The 19,002-nt window shown below is 39.5% G+C and overlaps 1 protein-coding gene across 3 annotated transcripts in view; it reads left to right on the forward strand.

The window, feature by feature from the left end:
* asrgl1 (asparaginase and isoaspartyl peptidase 1) overlaps nt 1-2,099 on the forward strand; it is a 42,656-nt gene extending 40,557 nt beyond the window's left edge. For all 3 annotated transcript variants that reach the window (XM_040044643.1, XM_040044645.1, XM_040044644.1), the window contains exons 6-7: nt 365-475; nt 1,171-2,099. In XM_040044643.1, coding sequence (XP_039900577.1) covers nt 365-475; nt 1,171-1,376 — 317 coding nt within the window. In that variant the 3' untranslated portion in view covers nt 1,377-2,099. The remainder of the gene's footprint in view (nt 1-364; nt 476-1,170) is intronic.
* The last annotated feature ends 16,903 nt before the right edge of the window (nt 2,100-19,002 follow it).

Here is a 19,002-nt window from a genome sequence, read left to right on the forward strand (position 1 = left end):
TCCCCCGCCTCTCACTAGCAGCAGAACACACCTCCCTGGTCCTTATAAGGCATTTTGGGAGGTCAGTAAAGCTCCTGTTTCACAACATCAAAATATTAAACAGTCATCATAAATGTTATGATGCTTGGCTGGTGCACATAATAACATTAGCCGTTCAATTATTAGAATTGTGACTACACAACAGCAGCATTAGCCATCTGTCAGTTTATCATTAAAGACACGGCTAAAATCTGTTCTCCCAGGGCTGCCTCTGGGTGTTGCCAGTGTTTTCATAAAGCTTCCAAACCTGCTTATAGCTGCAGGAAGATCCAGAGAACACCTCAGTAAGCTGTGCAGGACGGCTGAAATATTTTGTCTTTGTCAGGGTCTGGAGGGTATGCTGACAACCAGTCAGGAGCAGTGTCCACCACAGGCCACGGTGAGACCATCATGAAGGTTACACTGGCCAGACTCATCCTGTTCCACATGGAGCAAGGTAACACACACACACACACACTTGTTTTCATATCTTAGTAAATACATCTCATTGACATAATGCTTTCCCTAGCGCTTACCCTGACCCTAACCATCAAAAATGAATGCCTAACCATAACCTAGTTGTAACCCAGACACTAAAACCACACTTTGAGCTTAAAAAATGCCTTCAGACTTGTGGGGATGGGCATCTTGTCCCCGTGAGTGACTGTTGGTCCCCAAAAGTATAGTAGCATGCCAATTTTCTGTCCTCACAAAGATGTCTAAACATGTACACACACACACACACACACAAATCTGAGCCACTGTGGCTGAGGGGGTTGAAAACCAGCTGCGAGGTTGGTAACACTTTGCCACACACAGCTTCAGCTCTCATATTTGATTTATTTACATCCAGAAAAAAACTAAAACTCCTCAGAGGAGCCGCGACTAAGCCTTTTTACCCATGGGACTTGCACGCACTGTTTCTGGGGTCCTGGAAGCTATTTGGACCTAGGTTTTTGTTTGTTTTTCCTTGATTTGCCCTTCACTGTAGCAGTATACCAATTATCCCAGTAAAGCTCTTCTTGTTTTCTTCCTGTAACCAAGTTTTGACTTTAGCACAAATGCTAACTGTAACAATGAGCCTCTCTCCAGACTGTTCAATTAAAACAAAAAGAGTTAAAGTGCTGTTTCTTGTGTCTCCTCTTTTGTCAGGTCGGTCAGTAGAAGATGCCAGTGACTTGGGCCTGGCCTGCATGCAGTCCAGACTTGGGGGGCTAGGCGGGGTAGTGACAGTGGATCCTCAGGGCCACTGGGCTGCCCGCTTCAGCAGCAACTACATGTCGTGGGCTGCAGCCCAGAGGGATATTGTGCACTATGGCCAGTACTCTGGAGAACACTTCACCCAAAGCATCAACTGATGGATGTTGTTGTTCTGTTTTTTTAACTATCATTTTTAAGAGAGAATTTGATACTACTTGGAAAACAAAAAAAATTCAGTACAAGTTTATCCAGGTGCTAAGATAGATGGTCATTGTGCATTTGATTAAAACACAAAGTTATAACACAAAATGTTTTTATCCGCAAAGGCTTACAGAGCCTATGAATTCTAGGCTGGAACTAATTTCAGATTACACTCTTAAAACTGATCTTTAATGCAGTCTTAACATTGCCTTAGTGCTTGTATGTTAGCAATCACCAATCACATCAGGCCTAGCAAGGGCTTTATTTAGGATAAATGGTATTAAGCAATAAGTTCAAAATCACCAGTAAATCATGTGTAAATGATTGTTTTTGGCAGCATTGTACCAGGTACCAAGTCCAGACCGTAACCGTGAATACCCATGAACGTTTTTTTATTGTATGTTCATTAAGTTCAGGTTTCGAGTGAGTCTGTGCAGGAAGCAAAGTGGACACGAGTCCTGTAGGTCCTGTACAGGACTTAAGAACTCCAAGCCATTCATTTGATCTCATTTCTTAAGAATAAAATTACAGAGTTGTTTAAATTTCTTGATTGAAAAAAAGATTTTTCGTGAGATTTCTTTAAATGAATGTCAGTTTGAATGGCAATCACTGCAAAATAAATCGGAAACTGAAAATGTGGTGTGGGGACTTTAAATAAACTGAATCGAAATATTTGTGAATGTGATCTTCAGATGTTTTATTTTTACCGTTTTTGTGTTAATGTGATGTCAGTGTAAATTACTGAACCTCTTCAGCTTCCACTAATCTGCTCTTTGATGACGTTGTGCAATCAAGTATTGTGAACATTTTATAGAGAACTGCTGCCTTGCTGCTTTATGTGTGTTAAATGTGCTGGCGGATGAACTGACCCAGTGTCTGTGAAGAGCTGCTGATCACATAATGATTGTTAATACTGATTGTAATGGTTATCTTTGTTTCTTCTTGGAGTTCTCTATTTCTCTTATATCTAAAATAAGAGTCTGGATGGACAAGAGGCTGTTTTACGCGTCGGTTTGTGCAACAACGACAGTAAAACCATCGTGTCGCTCCGCCATTCGCTTGTTTTATTTCTCACAAACTTTTCACAAAAAAAGCATCATATCCTTTTCAGGCTTTTCAAAATAAAACATGTAATAACTATAAATGGCGCTAACATTCCGGCCCCTAATTGTTACTGCTAAGGCATAACAATTACATATTAACACAATAAAGCGTCATTTAATATCAACACTCAGAATCTAACTGGCTTAACCAAACATTACATGAAACATAAGTCATATGTGTTGAACATAAATCTGTTACACATGAGGCTGAGATTCAAACTGTTGCCTCCATTTCAAGCAATTAACATAACTTGTCGATAGGCCTCTCCAAAACGCTAGTTTTGGTTTTGACAAACACACGTCTGACAAGTCCATGTGAGTCTCAACCTGATCTCTCAACCTTTCCCATTAACCAGGAACTTCTTGGTGCACTGTCATCAACTATGAGAACAACATCTCCTGGTCTCAGATTTCTCCTAGTCACTAACCACTTCTGTCTTTCTTGTAGAAGCGGCAAATACTCTTTATTCCAACACTTCCAAAAAATGTCTGACAGGTACTGCGCCTGTCTCCACCTTTTTTTTTTTTGCATACAAGTCCTCTCTTTGAAACAATCCAGGTGGCAGTACTGGCTGCCCTTTAAGAAGAAGTAGATGATTGGGTGTAAGTGCGTCTAAATCATTGGGGTCATTAGCCACTCTTGTTATTGGCCTGCCGTTGACAAATGCTTCAACTTCACATAGCAATGTCCACAAACATACATCATCCAGAGGTTGCTGCTTTAGGATCTGGTTAAGAATTCTCCTAACTGAGCGAATTTGCCTCTCCCAGATTCCTCCAAAAATGTGACCCTGCTGGGGGGTTAAATATCCAGGTGATGCCCTTTTCCATGAGCATTTCTGAGATTTTTGAATGATTCCATCCCTTGATTGCTTCACGCATTTCCTTTTCTGCACCCACAAGGTTAGTGCCATTGTCTGATCTCATGACAGACACTTGACCTCGTCTTGCAATAAACCTTCTGAATACATTTATGCAAGAATCAGTCTCAAGTGAGTGGGCAACTTCTATGTGTATTGCTCTAACAGCAAGAAATGTAAACAATACACCATATTGCTTAACTCTGCTGCGCCCATGCTTGACCTCAAAAGGTCCAAAATAGTCTATGCCCACTTTGTGAATGGAGGTTTGTCAGGAATCAGGCGATCTTGTGGCAAGTTTGCCATTCTTTGTTCACCAGGTTTCGCAGATGTCCTACATGTTACACACTTTGACAGGATCTTTCTTATTGCTGAATCTGCCTGTGGAATCCAGAATCTTTCTCTCAGCCTGGATAATGTGTAATTCCTTCCTCCATGACCTGTTTCTTGGTGAATGTGTCTCAGAATGAAAGTAGAAACATGATGACCTTTAGGGAGAATCACTGGATGCTTAACATCGGCTGGTAGTGCAGACTCATGCAACCTACTGCCAACCCTTAAAACTCCATCCTGGACAAAAGGATCCAGCTTCGCAATGTGACTGCTCCTTTTAAGCTTGTCACCTTTTTGAAGACTTGCAATTTCTTCTGCGAAGCTTTGATTTTGACAAAACTTAACAATCTCAGTTTCTCCCTTTGCAACATCTGCAGTAGTAAGTGAAGATCCCTTAATACATGTTTTGAAGTGCTGCATTTGACCTGCAACCTTTTCAGATTTCCTTTTGCTGCTTTCACAGCCACTTGCTTGTGACATGAGAAGCTTCCGATGTACACTTAACCTGCGAAGCAGCTGCTTGAACATAAGTATCCAGGAAACTGCCTTTTTTAGATGGAACCAGTCTGAAAAGTGAGAGATCAGTTTGTTTACTGGATTTTCATGTAATTTTGTAACATCCACACTCATCACCTCTTTGACGTTCAACATCATTTATTGGTGTTTCTTTAATGTCCGGTGGAATTGGCCAGTTTTTCTTATCTTTTGTCAAAAACTCTGGCCCACCAATCCAGTTTGAACACTTCATGAATGTGTCTGTGTTCATTCCTCTTGAAACATGGTCAGCAGGGTTTAATTCAGAGTTCACATACATCCACTGACTTGGTTTTGTGTTGTCTCTAATAAGTGACACTCTATTTGCTACAAATGTCTTAAATCTGATGTTCTCGCTGGAAATGTACTTTAAAACAGTGGTACTGTCAGACCAAAACACAGATTCTTCTTGTGGCATTTGCAACTCCTTTCTCATGAGCTAGGTCCATTTTTACAGCAACTGCAGCTGCTGTCAACTCAAGACGTGGAATTGTTATCTGCTTCAGAGGAGACACTCTGGACTTGCCAATGATGAATGAGCAGTGAGTTTCTCTTTTCTGGTTTGTGATACGGAGGTAAGTAACGTCTCCATAACCTCTCTCACTGGCATCAGCGAAGTGGTGCAATTGTGTAGATATGACCACTCCAAATTCAGCAGGTTTCAAACACCTGTTGACGGTAAAGCCATGAAGTTTTGAAAGCTCTGAATGCCAAACTTGTGACCTTTAAGCCAGTTCAGCTGGGATTTCCTCATCCCATGAGATCTTCCTGCCACATAGCTCTCGCAGGATGATTTTTGCTGTCAGAATGACAGGAGACAAAAAGCACTTACAAATGAGAGGGTGCCTCGCCTAGTCTTTGGCACAGGTTTTTCAGTTATCCTGATCTTGAATACATCTGTCTCTGTCAGTGTTGGGAAGGTTACTTTTAAAATGTATTCCATTACAGAATACAGAATACATGCCCCAAGATGTATTCTGTAACGTATTCCGTTACGTTACTCAATGACAGTAACGTATTCTGAATACTTTGGATTACTTAATATATTATCATGCTTTTTACAACAACGTGAATGTACTATTGCTGTGTGATTTATTGCTATTACTGAAGGTCCGCGACTCCGAACTGTAGTAAAGGGACCTCTGACTAATACGGCGGGGTCCCTGTCGGCTCGTAGCCGAAAAACAGCTTTACTTTGTTGTGTGGGTCAACTTTTCTTGCGAGAGACAGAGAGAGGCGTTGAAAGACTGCTCCAACGGAACTTATTGTTTTCGGAGGAAAACACGAACACAGTGTACAGTCGAGTCTTAATAGCTTACTTACAACTGGGCTCGTCAGGCACTCTTCTTGGCTGAAGTGGTTATTATCAGGGGCGGAGCGTGGGGGTGGCTTACTGGGCTTAAGCCCGGGTTGTTTTGTCAGAAGCCCGGGGTCTTTTGGAGTGTAATTTTTTCATAGTTAGATGCCTGGCTGACAACTGTATAAAACAAAAAGTACACACAATATTCGAAGCACATAGTGCACACTGTGGGAATTTCCGACTGTGCGTGAATCCCCCCTGATATTGGTATGATCCGAGCTCAGGCACTAAGCGACTGAGCGAGGGGGCGGGGCAGCTGCCGCCTGTGAGTGCGCTGTTGGAGAAACGGAGCCAGCCATACTAAGGAGAGCTTAAGTTTGACCAGGTACCAAAGCAAATCATTCGTACCGTACAAATAATGTACATATGACGGTGCATCACGAAAGATTGATATCAAACTGATCACTTGACCAATATTACATTACTTGCTCTTCAAGTGAATCAACAAATGGCGAAACGAAAAGCCGAACAAATGCTATTTTTTTAGAGAGTCTTAGCTTACGTGTGTTTATTTCATATTTTCAGTTCTTACCCTCCCCGACTAAATCGGTTTCAGTTATGTACTGAAATATAAGAATGGACATTAGGAGCTTCTTTCAAAGAAAAAACTCAGGTAAATGTTATTTTATATATTATGCTTTGTATGTTGTTCAGTATATTTCTATGCAAAACAAGAGGGATTTCAGTACACAGCAGGATATTCACATTTGTAACCAGATATTTACATACACTTTAGGGAGAAAACATAAAACATTTTTACTGTACAACATCAATTTAGAGTAAACTTTTGTTTTAGATAAATATTGAAATATCTTTTGAATTAGTTAAATGTCAGAATAAAGAGAGACAGAGCTGTCTATTTATTATCACTTTGATCAAATTTAGGAGTACATATACACTAAGTTTGTTAATTAATAAGAAACTCCAGACGATTCCATTCTGAGCTGAAGAAGCTTCTGATAGGTTAGTAGAGTCCATGTGAGTAAATTGGTGGCACACCTGTGGATGCATATAAGGCAAAACACAGAGCCTGTTTTTTTGAAATGGGAAAATTAAGAGATATCAACCAAAACACCAGGAAAAGAACTATGGAGCTCCATAAGTGTGGCTCAAGTTTGAATACAATTTGGTGCCATTTGCAATTAAGAAATACAGATAGTTTCTCTCTTTACTCTTAAAGTTAACAAATATGGTTTTTATATTTATCAATCTAAAAAAATAAACATTTAGTCTGATTTGATGTTACAATTAAAAAAGTGTTTGTGTTTTGATCTGAAGAGTATATGAATATCTGGTTTCAACTGTATATTTGATGATTGTCAGCACAAAGAGGGAGAGAGAGGAGCAGAGAGGGAGATGGAGAATGAGGACAGAACAGAGATGGAACAAGAGCAGGTGAGACACACATGTTAGTCAAATGGTTGTTTACCAAAAGTATCACCGTATCACAGGTCCTCATGTATCTCGCACCTAGTGTTTCTTTTTAGGTTTGCTATTTTTCAAATTCTATATTTATTAAGTTATGCAGGCTTGTTTGCACAACAAGGCTAAATAATTATATAAACTTTTCTCAATCTAAATAGTGTACTTTGGTAGAATTAAAAAAATAAGTGTAGTGCAGGTCTATGATGATTTGTAGTGCTACTATCATCTAGTTCTGATTCTGGTTCTGTCTTGGTTAAGTCCCAAGTCCTGATTTTGAACTGTTGTAGTCCTGTTTTAATTCCGGATCAGTTCTGGGTCTGGTTGAATTGGGGTTTAGTCCACGTGTCTTGATACAGCCCCGACTTTGTTCTGCCTTGCTGCTTAATTAAAAAACTAGTTTAAGGTGTCCTGCACATGTGATATATATTTTTCCCTATATGAAGTCATTCTTTTTTGAACAAAACTCAAAACAGAGCCTATTAATCTTTCAGTCATTTCTACCCCCCCCCCCCCCCCCCCCCAAAAAAAAGAAAAAAAAAATCCCACATGCTTACTACCCTTTAGGGCTAAGCCCCGGGTGTTTCAAATGTCTGGCTCTGCCTCTGATGGCTTGTGTGTACTGTTTGATACGGAAACACCATTTTTACGAAGGTGTGAAGAGTTAATCTAGCTGTGTTTGCTTTTGCAAGAGAACTACAATGTTTTGATTATTGGGTGACAGGTTTTCTTATTTGTGTGTAGAGTTTTGCAAAATTAGCCAATAGTTACAAAAAATGTGCTTAAGCAATCAGAAAAAACTGTAATAATCGGATTCGCTTGATTTATTTCTCACAAACCTTTCACAACAAAAGTACCATATCCTTTTCAGGCTTTTCAAAATAAAACATGTAATAACTATAAATGGCGCTAACATTGATGCTTTGTGTTAGTTAAACACTGAAGAGGACAATAAATGCCTTCAATCCCTGAACAGAGTGTGTTTCATGCTTTGTTTACTCACAAACTCTGTGTGTAGAGGAGTGCTCATGTTTTAAGCACGAACTCTATTTGTTTCCTCCACTAGATGGTGCTGTCTCAATACAGAGTAACAGAAGAGGACGGAGCCAGCTTCTGTAGAGCTTCTCGAACTGTGACCTTTTTTTTTCTTTTGCTTTCTGCCAGAAGAGAGAAAATATCCAGATATAGGGAATTTACAGTTTCTGAGTAACAGGATGTTAGAGTGGAGACTTGTTATTTTGATACTTAGTATCCACATAGACTGCTTCACGGGCAAGATGTGTCGAACATCTTAAAAGAACAGTGCCAAAGTGCTTTTCTAAATCTTATGACCACATAAACAGAATGAAAAAAATATACATAACGTTAAGGAAAATATAGTAATTGAATTCCCATCTATGTTGGTACAAGTGAACTAAAAGAACTTAGAATAAGTCAAACATATAAGCCACATACAGCCCGTTTTGATCCCAAGTCCCCTTCCTGTGTCACAAGTCAAATGTTGAATCGCTCTAATGTTTTTACATAAGAAACAAAAGTACAATTTTAACAATAAGTTGCTTTGTGTGTAAATGTGAAAATAGTGCCCTAAAGGGGGGGATCTTGAAAAGGGAAACACAAAAAGAAATGAGAGCAGAGACATTACATTAGAAGACCTCGTACACGGGCTTCTTAGCTTATTCCTAGTGTGGTCATATTTTGGAAAAAATAATTAAGATTGCATTAAGCTTTCTGGGGAGGCTGAGATGGACATTTCAGGCACTGCTCTTTATCCAGATGAAAGTAAAATGTTCTTACAGTTTTTTCTGAATGCTTGAACCCTAACTGTGATTCTTATAGCACAATTTCTAAAACTATTGATACTTATAGCAAAACCACTCACTGAGTTTGAAAAACTAAAAGCACAAACACTGCTTTGCACTCAGTTTGCCATTTTGTAACACACACTTTGCAAACCTGTAGCTACAATCCACTGCACAGCACTCTTTTTGCAGAACTGTAAACACAACTCACTGCTTTACACTCAATTTCCAAATGATCAATGCACTCCTAGCAAAACTATACACATTTATGGCCATTATTTACACTATTTTGCCAACTGTCTGGCACACTGTCACATGTGAAAACTTTTTTAGATAATTAGTTCACTTTGCAATCAGCCTAAGCACTATGATACAGGTAAGCTCTGTGTGTGGAGTACAATGGAGGGAGCAGGAAGAGTGAGAAGTAGAGGAGGCCGAGGAAGAGGACGTGGAGGTGAAGAAGTAGGATGAAGAGGACGACAAGGACAAGGAGGAGCAAGAGGAGGATGAGGAGGGGGGATAGGAAGGGTAAGAAGAGTAAGGAATAGAATTGCTGATGACATCAGAGCTACAATAGTGGACCATGTAATCAACCGTGGAATGACCCTGAGGGTAGCTGGCCAACGGGTCCAGCCTAACTCGAGCCGCTACACTGTAGCAAATACCATAAGGACATTTTGAGAATCGGTTAGTACAGTCACTTTGCACAAAGATTTGTAGCACTGCCATATGCCAATGAGAAACACACCAATACCATAGATGTAAAAATACTGAAATTGTGACCAGATGCTGGGGCAGAGGAAGCATGTTCACTGCAGACCAAGTAACCCATATAGTCAATATGGCGATTGCAAATAATCCTATACTTGGAAATAAACACTTGTGTTTGTTTTGATGTGTGTAAATAAACACCAGTACTTGAAGTTTGGATCCCTCCATGTTTACAGACCTATGACAAAAGTATGAGCTCAAACTGACATAGCCTACTTTGTGCACAGAGAAAGCAAAAGCCAGATGTGTTTTTTATTCATACCATCAGTGTTTAGTTGGCGCATTGTGTGCTTATTAATATGATGGCTTGTGTTAACTGTTGGATACGAAAATACCATTTTTACAAAGGTGTGGAGAGTTAAGCAAGGGTTATTCTCTTTTACAAGAAAAATACAATGTTTTGCTGATTGGGTGAAGAGTTTTCTTATTTGTGTGTAGAGTTTTGCAAAAATAGCCAATAGTTACAAAAAATGTGCTTAAGCCATCAGAAAAAACTGTAATGTAGAGATACAGTAGGTAGAGTCCATTCAGTCCAGTGACCAGCAGGAGGTGCCACCTCTGGCTGCAGAAGGTAACTAGGAAAATTACCACCAGGCACCTTTGATTCATGACCTCAGTAAACTCTTTTCTGATTAATTTTATTACAAGAATAATTTATGTTTCTTATTGTTTAATAAAAAACAAAAACAAAAAACAAAAACAGACCTGCCCAGTGTATATCATATACAGTTCACTGTATGGCCTCCTTTCTCCCATATGGCAAACAGTATCAACAACATCACTACATCCTGGAGCGCACAATCACTATTCTCAGTCACAGGGGGCTTGTTTCTGTGTATGTATGAATTGTTCTGTTGTATTGCATTATTTTTTTATACATTTCTTTCACATGTTTACATGTGGTGTATACAGCTGAAAAAGAAGCTATGAAAATCAATATGCGCTACTGTTTAATGGAAAAAGAGAATGTGTTTTTGAAGAATCCACAGGTAAAGTCCTGAACTGTTTATCCAAGTCTGGGTGATGGGTACATCCTCAACAGGTCATCAGCTGATCACACTGCTAACAAGTTTGGTTACTGCTGCTGTGGAGACTGTTTAGCTGTCTTTAGGAAAGGTATCTATTTCTCAGATATAATCTACCATCCCAGGGAAAGAGCAGCCATGGGAAAGTTGGGGAGAGTGCTGTTAAAGATATTTAAAGATACCCAAATGGCTGCAGAGCATCTTGTTTCTACACCTTTCAGATGATCAGTGATCACCTGTGTGTCAATCCCAGGGAACACTCTACACATCACATCATCGCTGCTCTCTGGCTGCTTCTAAGAGATCAGTGAAACCCGATCATTACCCCTGTGCTTGTCTCTCTGCTGCTATGTTTGTATTTTCATGTATATGAAACTTACATTTGCTTAGTAAACAGGACCACCCCTGACGTGGTTTCCTTGATGAAAACTGTGTGTTCTGCGTTTAGATCAGCACCTCTTTTGAGATTGAACTGACTCTCCAGTTGAAAGATAATGATCTACTGTCTAGAAGAATTGACACTAATGAGTCTTTCCATTCTGTCGCTGCTGCTCAGATCGTGATTACTAATGCAGAGGCTTTTTCCAGTAAAGGCAGTAAATGCCTTTACCCCTGTCGGTTGCGTGTTTCCTACCTTATTTGCCCATGAGACGTGTTGGAGTGCACTGATGTCTGTTCTCCAGCTTTGGCTGTATATATTATACCGATAGAGGGATCCGATTCAGTTACAGTTTTTTCTGATTGCTTAAGCACATTTTTTGTAACTATTGGCTAATTTTGCAAAACTCTACACACAAATAAGAAAACCTGTCACCCAATCATCAAAACATTGTAGTTCTCTTGCAAAAGCGAACACAGCTAGATTAACTCTTCACACCTTCATAAAAATGGTGTTTCCGTATCAAACAGTACACACAAGCCATCATCTACTAAGCACACAATGCGCCAACTGCACACTGATGGTATGAATACAAAACACATCTGGCTTTTGCTTTCTCTGTGCACAAGGTAGGCTATGTCAGTTTGAGCTCATACTTCTGTCATAGATCCATAAGCATAGAGGGATCCAAACTTCAAGTACTGGTGTTTATTCAAACACATCAAAACAAACACAAGTGTTTATTTCCAAGTATAGGATTATTTGCAATCGCCATAATGACTATATGGGTTTCTTGGTCTGCAGTGAACATGCTTCTTCTGCCCCCAGCATCTGGTCGCCTAGCAATTCTGTAAAGTAACAATTTCAGTATTTTTACATCAATGGTATTGGTGTGTTTCTCATTGGCATATGGCAGTGCTACAAATCTTTGTGCGAAGTGACTGTACTAACCGATTCTCATTTCAAAATGTCCTTATGGTACTTGCTACAGTGTAGCGGCTCGAGTTAGGCTGGACCCGTTGGCCAGCTACCCTCAGGGTCATTCCACGGTTGATTACATGGTCCACTATTGTAGCTCTGATGTCATCAGTAATTCTATTCCTTACTCTTCTTATCCTTCCTATCCCCCCTCCTCATCCTCTTCTCCCCCTCCTTGTCCTCCTCTCCCCCCTCCTCATCCTCCTCTTGGTCCTCCTTGTCCTTGTCGTCCTCTTCATCCTACTTCTTCACCTCCACGTCCTCTTCCTCGGCCTCCTCTACTTCTCACTCTTCCTGCTCCCTCCATTGTACTCCACACACAGAGCTTACCTGTATCATAGTGCTTAGGCTGATTGCAAAGTGAACTAATTATCTAAAAAAGTTTTCACATGTGACAGTGTGCCAGACAGTTGGCAAAATAGTGTAAATAATGGCCTTAAATGTGTATAGTTTTGCTAGGAGTGCATTGATCATTTGGAAATTGAGTGTAAAGCAGTGAGTTGTGTTTACAGTTCTGCAAAAAGAGTGCTGTGCAGTGGATTGTAGCTACAGGTTTGCAAAGTGTGTATTACAAAATGGCAAACTGAGTGCAAAGCAGTGTTTGTGCTTTTAGTTTTTCAAACTCAGTGAGTGGTTTTGCTATAAGTATCAATAGTTTTAGAAATTGTGCTATAAGAATCACAGTTAGGGTTTAAGCATTCAGAAAAAACTGTAATATTAACAGAACCAAAAGTAATACATTTTCCTACTTTTTCATATTTATGGCCATTTTATAAATCTAAAGAAGTGCTTAAGAGGTCACTTTGAGTCTGACCTTTCATCTTCGACCGTCAAATTCTAATCAGTTCAGTTTTAAGTCGAGTGAAGCTTTGTGATATTATGTTCATATGATAGACAGCTGGTTGGAGTAACACAAGGATGGACGTTTTACCTGAAAACCTAGTGGCCATAACTGTGCAAAGTGTTTTATGGATTATCCTGATGGTCAATAGGGAAATGGTAACAATAAACCGGATAAAAGGACTCTTACCACACATAACTAAACCAATGTAGAGAACAGTAGCTTTTACAACATTAAATAGTACTGGTGGTGTTAAAGTTAACAAATTTGCCATTCTCTTCTTTTACCTCCTAGCTATATAAATTTGGTTCCTACTCACAAAAGAAAAACTATACAGAGAAAAACCTCTTCTTTTGTAGCTATAGTTCAGCTATCACCTGGAACATTAGCATGCTGGCAGTTGCTAATTAAAGCTCAGTCTTGCAAAACTGCTACATGAAATGTTTTCATGTAGCATGAAATGTTTTTATTTGGGAGTTAGACAATCAAGTCCCTCCAGTTCCTTTAATATGTCTCAAAATGCCTGAACAACTAAGAGAGAATCATATTTAAAATCCTCACATACAAGCTCTTGAATAATCAGGCCCCATCTTTTCATAAAGACCTCCTAGTACCATATCACGCCAATAGAGCGCCTCCCTCGGAGACTGCTGGTTTAGTAGAAGCAGGGTGTTCAGCTTTCAGGCCCCTCTTCTGTGGAACCAGCTCCTAGTTTGGATTTGGGAGCTCCACTTTAAAGATTAGGCTTAGGACTTCCCATGATGCACTGAGCATTTCATCTTCACTCACCTGCATTTATCATTAGTTGTTATTAGCCACAGTTTACCCTTTTGTTCTTTCTCTCTCCCCAGAGTTTTCTCTGTATTATTTTAGGGTCTTTTTGTTACTACATGGAGTACCTTGAGTTTGACATGTGTTAAGTTATAGTGCATGAGCCCGTGCTGACACAAGTAGAGCATACTCTGGATATAAAGTTCCTCATTTGATCTTGGGCACATAAGGTTTTTTGACTGAACACTGTTGTTTGGTTTCCAAGCTGACATGATAGTTGGGTCCTCTGACACAAAAGTTGTCTGTTCTGAGAGCAAATTTGAGAAAATGCACACTGGCCAGAGGTCAGATGACATCACCTTGAAGGGGACAGTGGTTTTATGGACAGAGCTGCAGGACTTTTTGAGTCTGCTTTGTGCTTTTCAGTCTTGACCACTGGATAGCCCGACTGAGACCGTTAGATCATTAGCATCGCTAAAACAGATCAACTTGAACTTGCATTTAAATACAGTTCTCAATCAATGTTTGCATAATTATGAAATTATGTTTTTATAATACAGTGACCTGCTGTAAACTTTCAGCTGATATCGTCTGTTGGTCACACATCCAAACGCTGCTGTGAGTGTCAGCTTTCTTACCTATCACCCACATCCTCATGTGCTTTGAGTATAAACACTTGCCCTTCTACCCTTAGCTGTGTAACTCGCTTTCAGCAGGTCCTACTAGTAGGTTTGTGCACTAGCTTGTAGCCAAAACAATGTAGCAGTGAGGGCAGTGGAAAAAGCAAACAGCTAAAATGTATACTGTTATTTCAGGTTAAAACTGCTGCTGTTCCAAGGGAATTTCACCAGTGTGAGGTTAAATGAAATCTACAAAGTCTAGGTTTTCCTTTTTTATTGTTTTTGTATTTATAAAATTCCCTCATCTGGAGATTTCCCTCACTATGGGTCAGCTCCTGTTTTAAAAATCAAAGTGCTGCACATATAAAAGGGACTTGACTGGATGTGTAGTACATTCAGAGGTTAATCTTTCGAGGTGAGCATATTTGGGTCGGCTCTCTCTCCTTCAAGGGGCCAGTTCAGGGTTAGGATCTGGGCTTGCCTGGGGTTGCCCAGACAGCACACAGCACTTGGACAAAGGCTGTCCAGCCCTGAACTCTCAAAGTGGGCCATGGCAAAGCCAAAACGGCCTTTATTTGCTTTTAATAGTTAGTTTATTCAGAACTACTTCATGAAAAACACCATGTGGTATTCAGTGAAACCTGTTGGAATCCAGGTACTCCTCCTGCTATCGCCTTCACAGCTCTTTGATGCTTAAATCGTTGTTACGTAACCAGCACTGGCTGGGTGGGCTAATCTCATAAAAAGTAGCTGTATGATGACGGTTTTGGGGGAAAAAAGATCACTAGTTACATTTACACAAACACTTAACATAAGTAGGTACTTTACATGAATGGTACACCAATCTTTTACAGACAGCCTATGGGCAGAAATGCTGATAGAAATCGAATGCCACTGTCGCCTTTTGTTAAATCGTTATAGAGGCAGAATAATCTCAGGCAGAATAAAGGTGGATTGCGCCAGTGAAAACTGGTTGATGCCTATCTGAATACAGTACAAGGATTACTGTAAAGTGTTTGCAAGCACAGCTCCAGCTAGGATAAGTGTGTCTGTCTGATGCATGATGTCGATTGAATTTGGTTCAACACTCTGATGTTACAGTCATCACAGGTGACAAGCAGAGATGGGCAGTAACGTGTTACTGTAATCTGATTACTTTTTTCAAGTAACGAGTAAAGTAAGGGATTACTATTGCAAAAACGGTAATTAGATTACCGTTACTTTCCCGTAGGAACGCTGCGTTACTGCGTTACTAAAACTGTGATTTTTTTTGCGAAAATGTCTCATGTAAGCGAGTGCGCTGTTGGTGACAACAGCTGTGTGCAGATCAACAATGGATCATATATCGAGTGCGGGAGAGAGTATGAGCGTGCAGCGTTTAAAGCGTGGAAATACTGACCTTACTTTGAGTTTGATTCCATAAAAAGTGACAAAAACATTAGTGTCCGTTGTGTGTGGGAAGAAAACTTTTTTTACAGCGAAAAAAACCCCTAAACAAGCACAGAGTGCGCAACGACGTAATGGGAAATTCACCGAGAAACTCGCGGATTCTTCCACTGACCGCTGCGGCACACCTGCACCAGGGTAAACCTCCGCCTACCCCACTCCTGCTTTACAGGTGAAAATAGAGCAAAAGGACTGCTAGTCTTTGACTTTATTTATTTTCTGCTGTGTTTTACTTGCATCTATTTGAAAGAGTGAGTGTAAACACAAAAAACATTTTATTTTATGTGCTGAAATGTGCAGAAAATAGGTTTAAATGTTAAACTAATTTCTTCCAGTGAGAGAATGTTGCATATAATTAAATTTTTGCTTGATGCTTAAAGTTAAAAGATTAAAACTGATAAAACAAGTTAAAAAAAGGGACTTTTCCATTTGATTACATTTTGTATGATGGATTATGCAGAAAAAGTAGAATTGGGCTGAAAGATCTATCACTTTATCACCTATTCAGGTTGTAAATTGTGTTTTTAAAAAGTAACTAAGTAACTAAGTAATTAATTACTTTTGAAAATAAGTAATCAGTAAAGTAACGGGATTATTTTTTCTGGGAAGTAATCAGTAATTAGTTACTGATTACTTTTTTCAAGTAACTTGACCAACACTGGTGACAAGTAATCCTACGCCAATCATGTATTTTAAAGAAAAGCAAAACAGACTTAATTGATATTTTTTTTTCAATTGAATCACACAGAATGGTGATTTTCTTTGTTTCCTGATTGCAAATCTGGGAATGATAATTAAATCAAAATAAAATTCTGATTAAAAAAACATATCCTGGTTGCCTAGGATTAGTTATGGTTATGGTTAGAGTTCTCGGTCACGTTAAGTGACATATTAGGCCACAGAAGGTTGATGTAAAATATAAGCATTGGATGAATTGCATTTAAATACAAATTAAATACATTTACATGCATCTATGCATTTTTATCTATACAAGATAAAGAGGAGATAAATTCTTCAAAGTCGGATACATACAATTATGTATTCAAATTTAAAAGGTTAAGTGCACACGTTTTTCTTACAATATTTGTTTAATTAAAGTATTAAGTCCTGGTAGCCTATTTGCTACAACAACAGTAATAGTAAGCTAACAAGGGAAGTCCATATCAGACATTGCGTAAAATGATGTGAGTTTGTGTTTAGGTACAGCTATAGTTAGGCTGTTATATTTTCTATACATGTTCTCAGGATACATAATCCTTCACTTCAGAATTATATGTGGTGATCAGACCTCGGGTCAAATATTGTAAAGTATTGTTGTCTACTTTTGAAAAGGAGTCTGCCTTGCATTTCTTTAGTTATGACTTACTGATTACAAAAAACATCTACGCTCTCTTTCTGTCCTTGAATCCAACGAGCACCTGCTTTTTGATACCTGCACATTACTCCTCAGCCAACATACTGGAATCTGTTAGCTCTTTTGAGGCTACGAACTGTAATACGTTTTCTAATTTATAGCCTTTAAAGAACATGAATACTATTAGATTATTATGACATGAAAGTTTGTCAGGGTTTGACTATGTCCTTCTGTTACATGTGATCAACTGAGGCTTCTTGTGAGAATAATAAAACTGCAAACCCCTTTACATAACCAGCAGTACAAGTTGGAGAACATCTGCACATAAAAGGAGACGCACTATTGAAACATTTTGAGCTGAGTCGTGCGGAAGGAAAGAAAATCAGCGTACAGCTGACCTGCCAACAGTCTGCAGCCGGAGGTCGATGCGGGCTCTGCAAGGTTAGATCTTTCCTCAGTGATGACCTGATTAACCTGTAGTTGTGTTCACGTATTCAGTCAATTCTTTAAAACGGCCTCATTAAAAACGTGATAAATAAAAGTTTTATTAGAAGATCAGGACAAACAATGTGTGTGTGTGTGTGTGTGTGTGGCTGTCCTACGGCCTGCCTGCTTTTGGCCAGTCTTGAAAAACAACAAATTGGCGTAGTTAACAAGGTTGTACCGGAAATAATGTAAATACTTTCAAAACAAAAGCATTAATTTTACTGTTAAAATGCATCAAATTCTATTCAAATAAATACTTGGTAAATATTCTGTTTTCTTAACAATGTTTAAGTAGTTATAGGAATAATGTTCGCAAACTTTTACTTAAAAAATGCGGCATTTTTAAGCGGAAAAATATGACCGAAAAACGCATCGTTTTTGAAGCAAACTTGACAGCGGTCAGCATAAAGGGGCGGGGCTCCGTCCAGCGTTCTTCCTACAAAAACCTAGAGTTGACAGAGTGCAGGCTGAGAGGAGAGCAGGTTCGGCGGAATAATTTTAAGAACTTTATCCCTGCTTCACCATAGACTCTCGGGACAAGTGAGCGGCACTCATGGAAGACTTCGTGTATTTTCTGACCCTCACTCGACCTCTTAACTGTTTTAAAAGAATGCTGGTCGCTGTCGGTGTTATCCCGAAATACAAAGAGCAGCAGAGCTGGCCCTCTGCCTGCCGCAGCTGTCCGCGGGGGACGTTAACACGGTGAGTTTAACTTACCTCTGCACTCATTCCGTCCTCTAACTTCTTATGGTGCCAAACCGCCTTCAAAAAAACAACGACCTTTGAGATACCGGAACTCTCAGCACGTTTCCATACACCGGAGAGTAGTCATTTAGCTATCCACGTCATTATAACAGCCAGTTCTTTAGGTCGGCTCAGCTGTAACATCAAAAGCGCAGCTAGTTGCGAACAAAAATAACTTTAAGAGAATCGGTTCCTCTGTTTTCTCACACCTTACATCCGCATAATGAGCCAATGAGCGGAGTCAAGCGACATGAGAAGCAGAGAAGATTTCACCGGAGAAGTTGTTAGATATCTGCAGGCCGAATATGCAATAATTTCTGTTATAATCTGGCCTTGTTCTCATTGTGTACCCTGTATGTCCTTATAGACTGACACTAAAGTTTGTAGAGGGTCGGGTTTTCGTGTGAGGTTTGTCGAAGCATCACTTGCCCATCAGTCATTACACAGTTGTTAAAGTTGTGCTTTTAGTAATGCTGCTGTTCTTTGGAATAAATCCCAGGGAGTAAACAGATTTATTTCTCAAGATGAATACTATTAAGAAAACCGCCTGTCTAGATCTGCATGTCATCTCCCTAACTGAATCTGTTTATAACAGGATGCATTGCCATTTCTGTTGGATTAAATTGTGCCTGCTGCTACTTAGAAATAAGAATAATCAGATTACACAGAGTGGTTATATTCAAAGAAGAAAACAGGGTCTTCATTTTTACTAACTGGAATCACAACTTCCATGGGCTATAGTGGTCTATAAATA

Source organism: Simochromis diagramma, unplaced genomic scaffold (genome assembly GCF_900408965.1).
Source record: "Simochromis diagramma unplaced genomic scaffold, fSimDia1.1 OVJJ01000486.1, whole genome shotgun sequence".
Lineage (NCBI taxonomy): Eukaryota > Metazoa > Chordata > Actinopteri > Cichliformes > Cichlidae > Simochromis > Simochromis diagramma.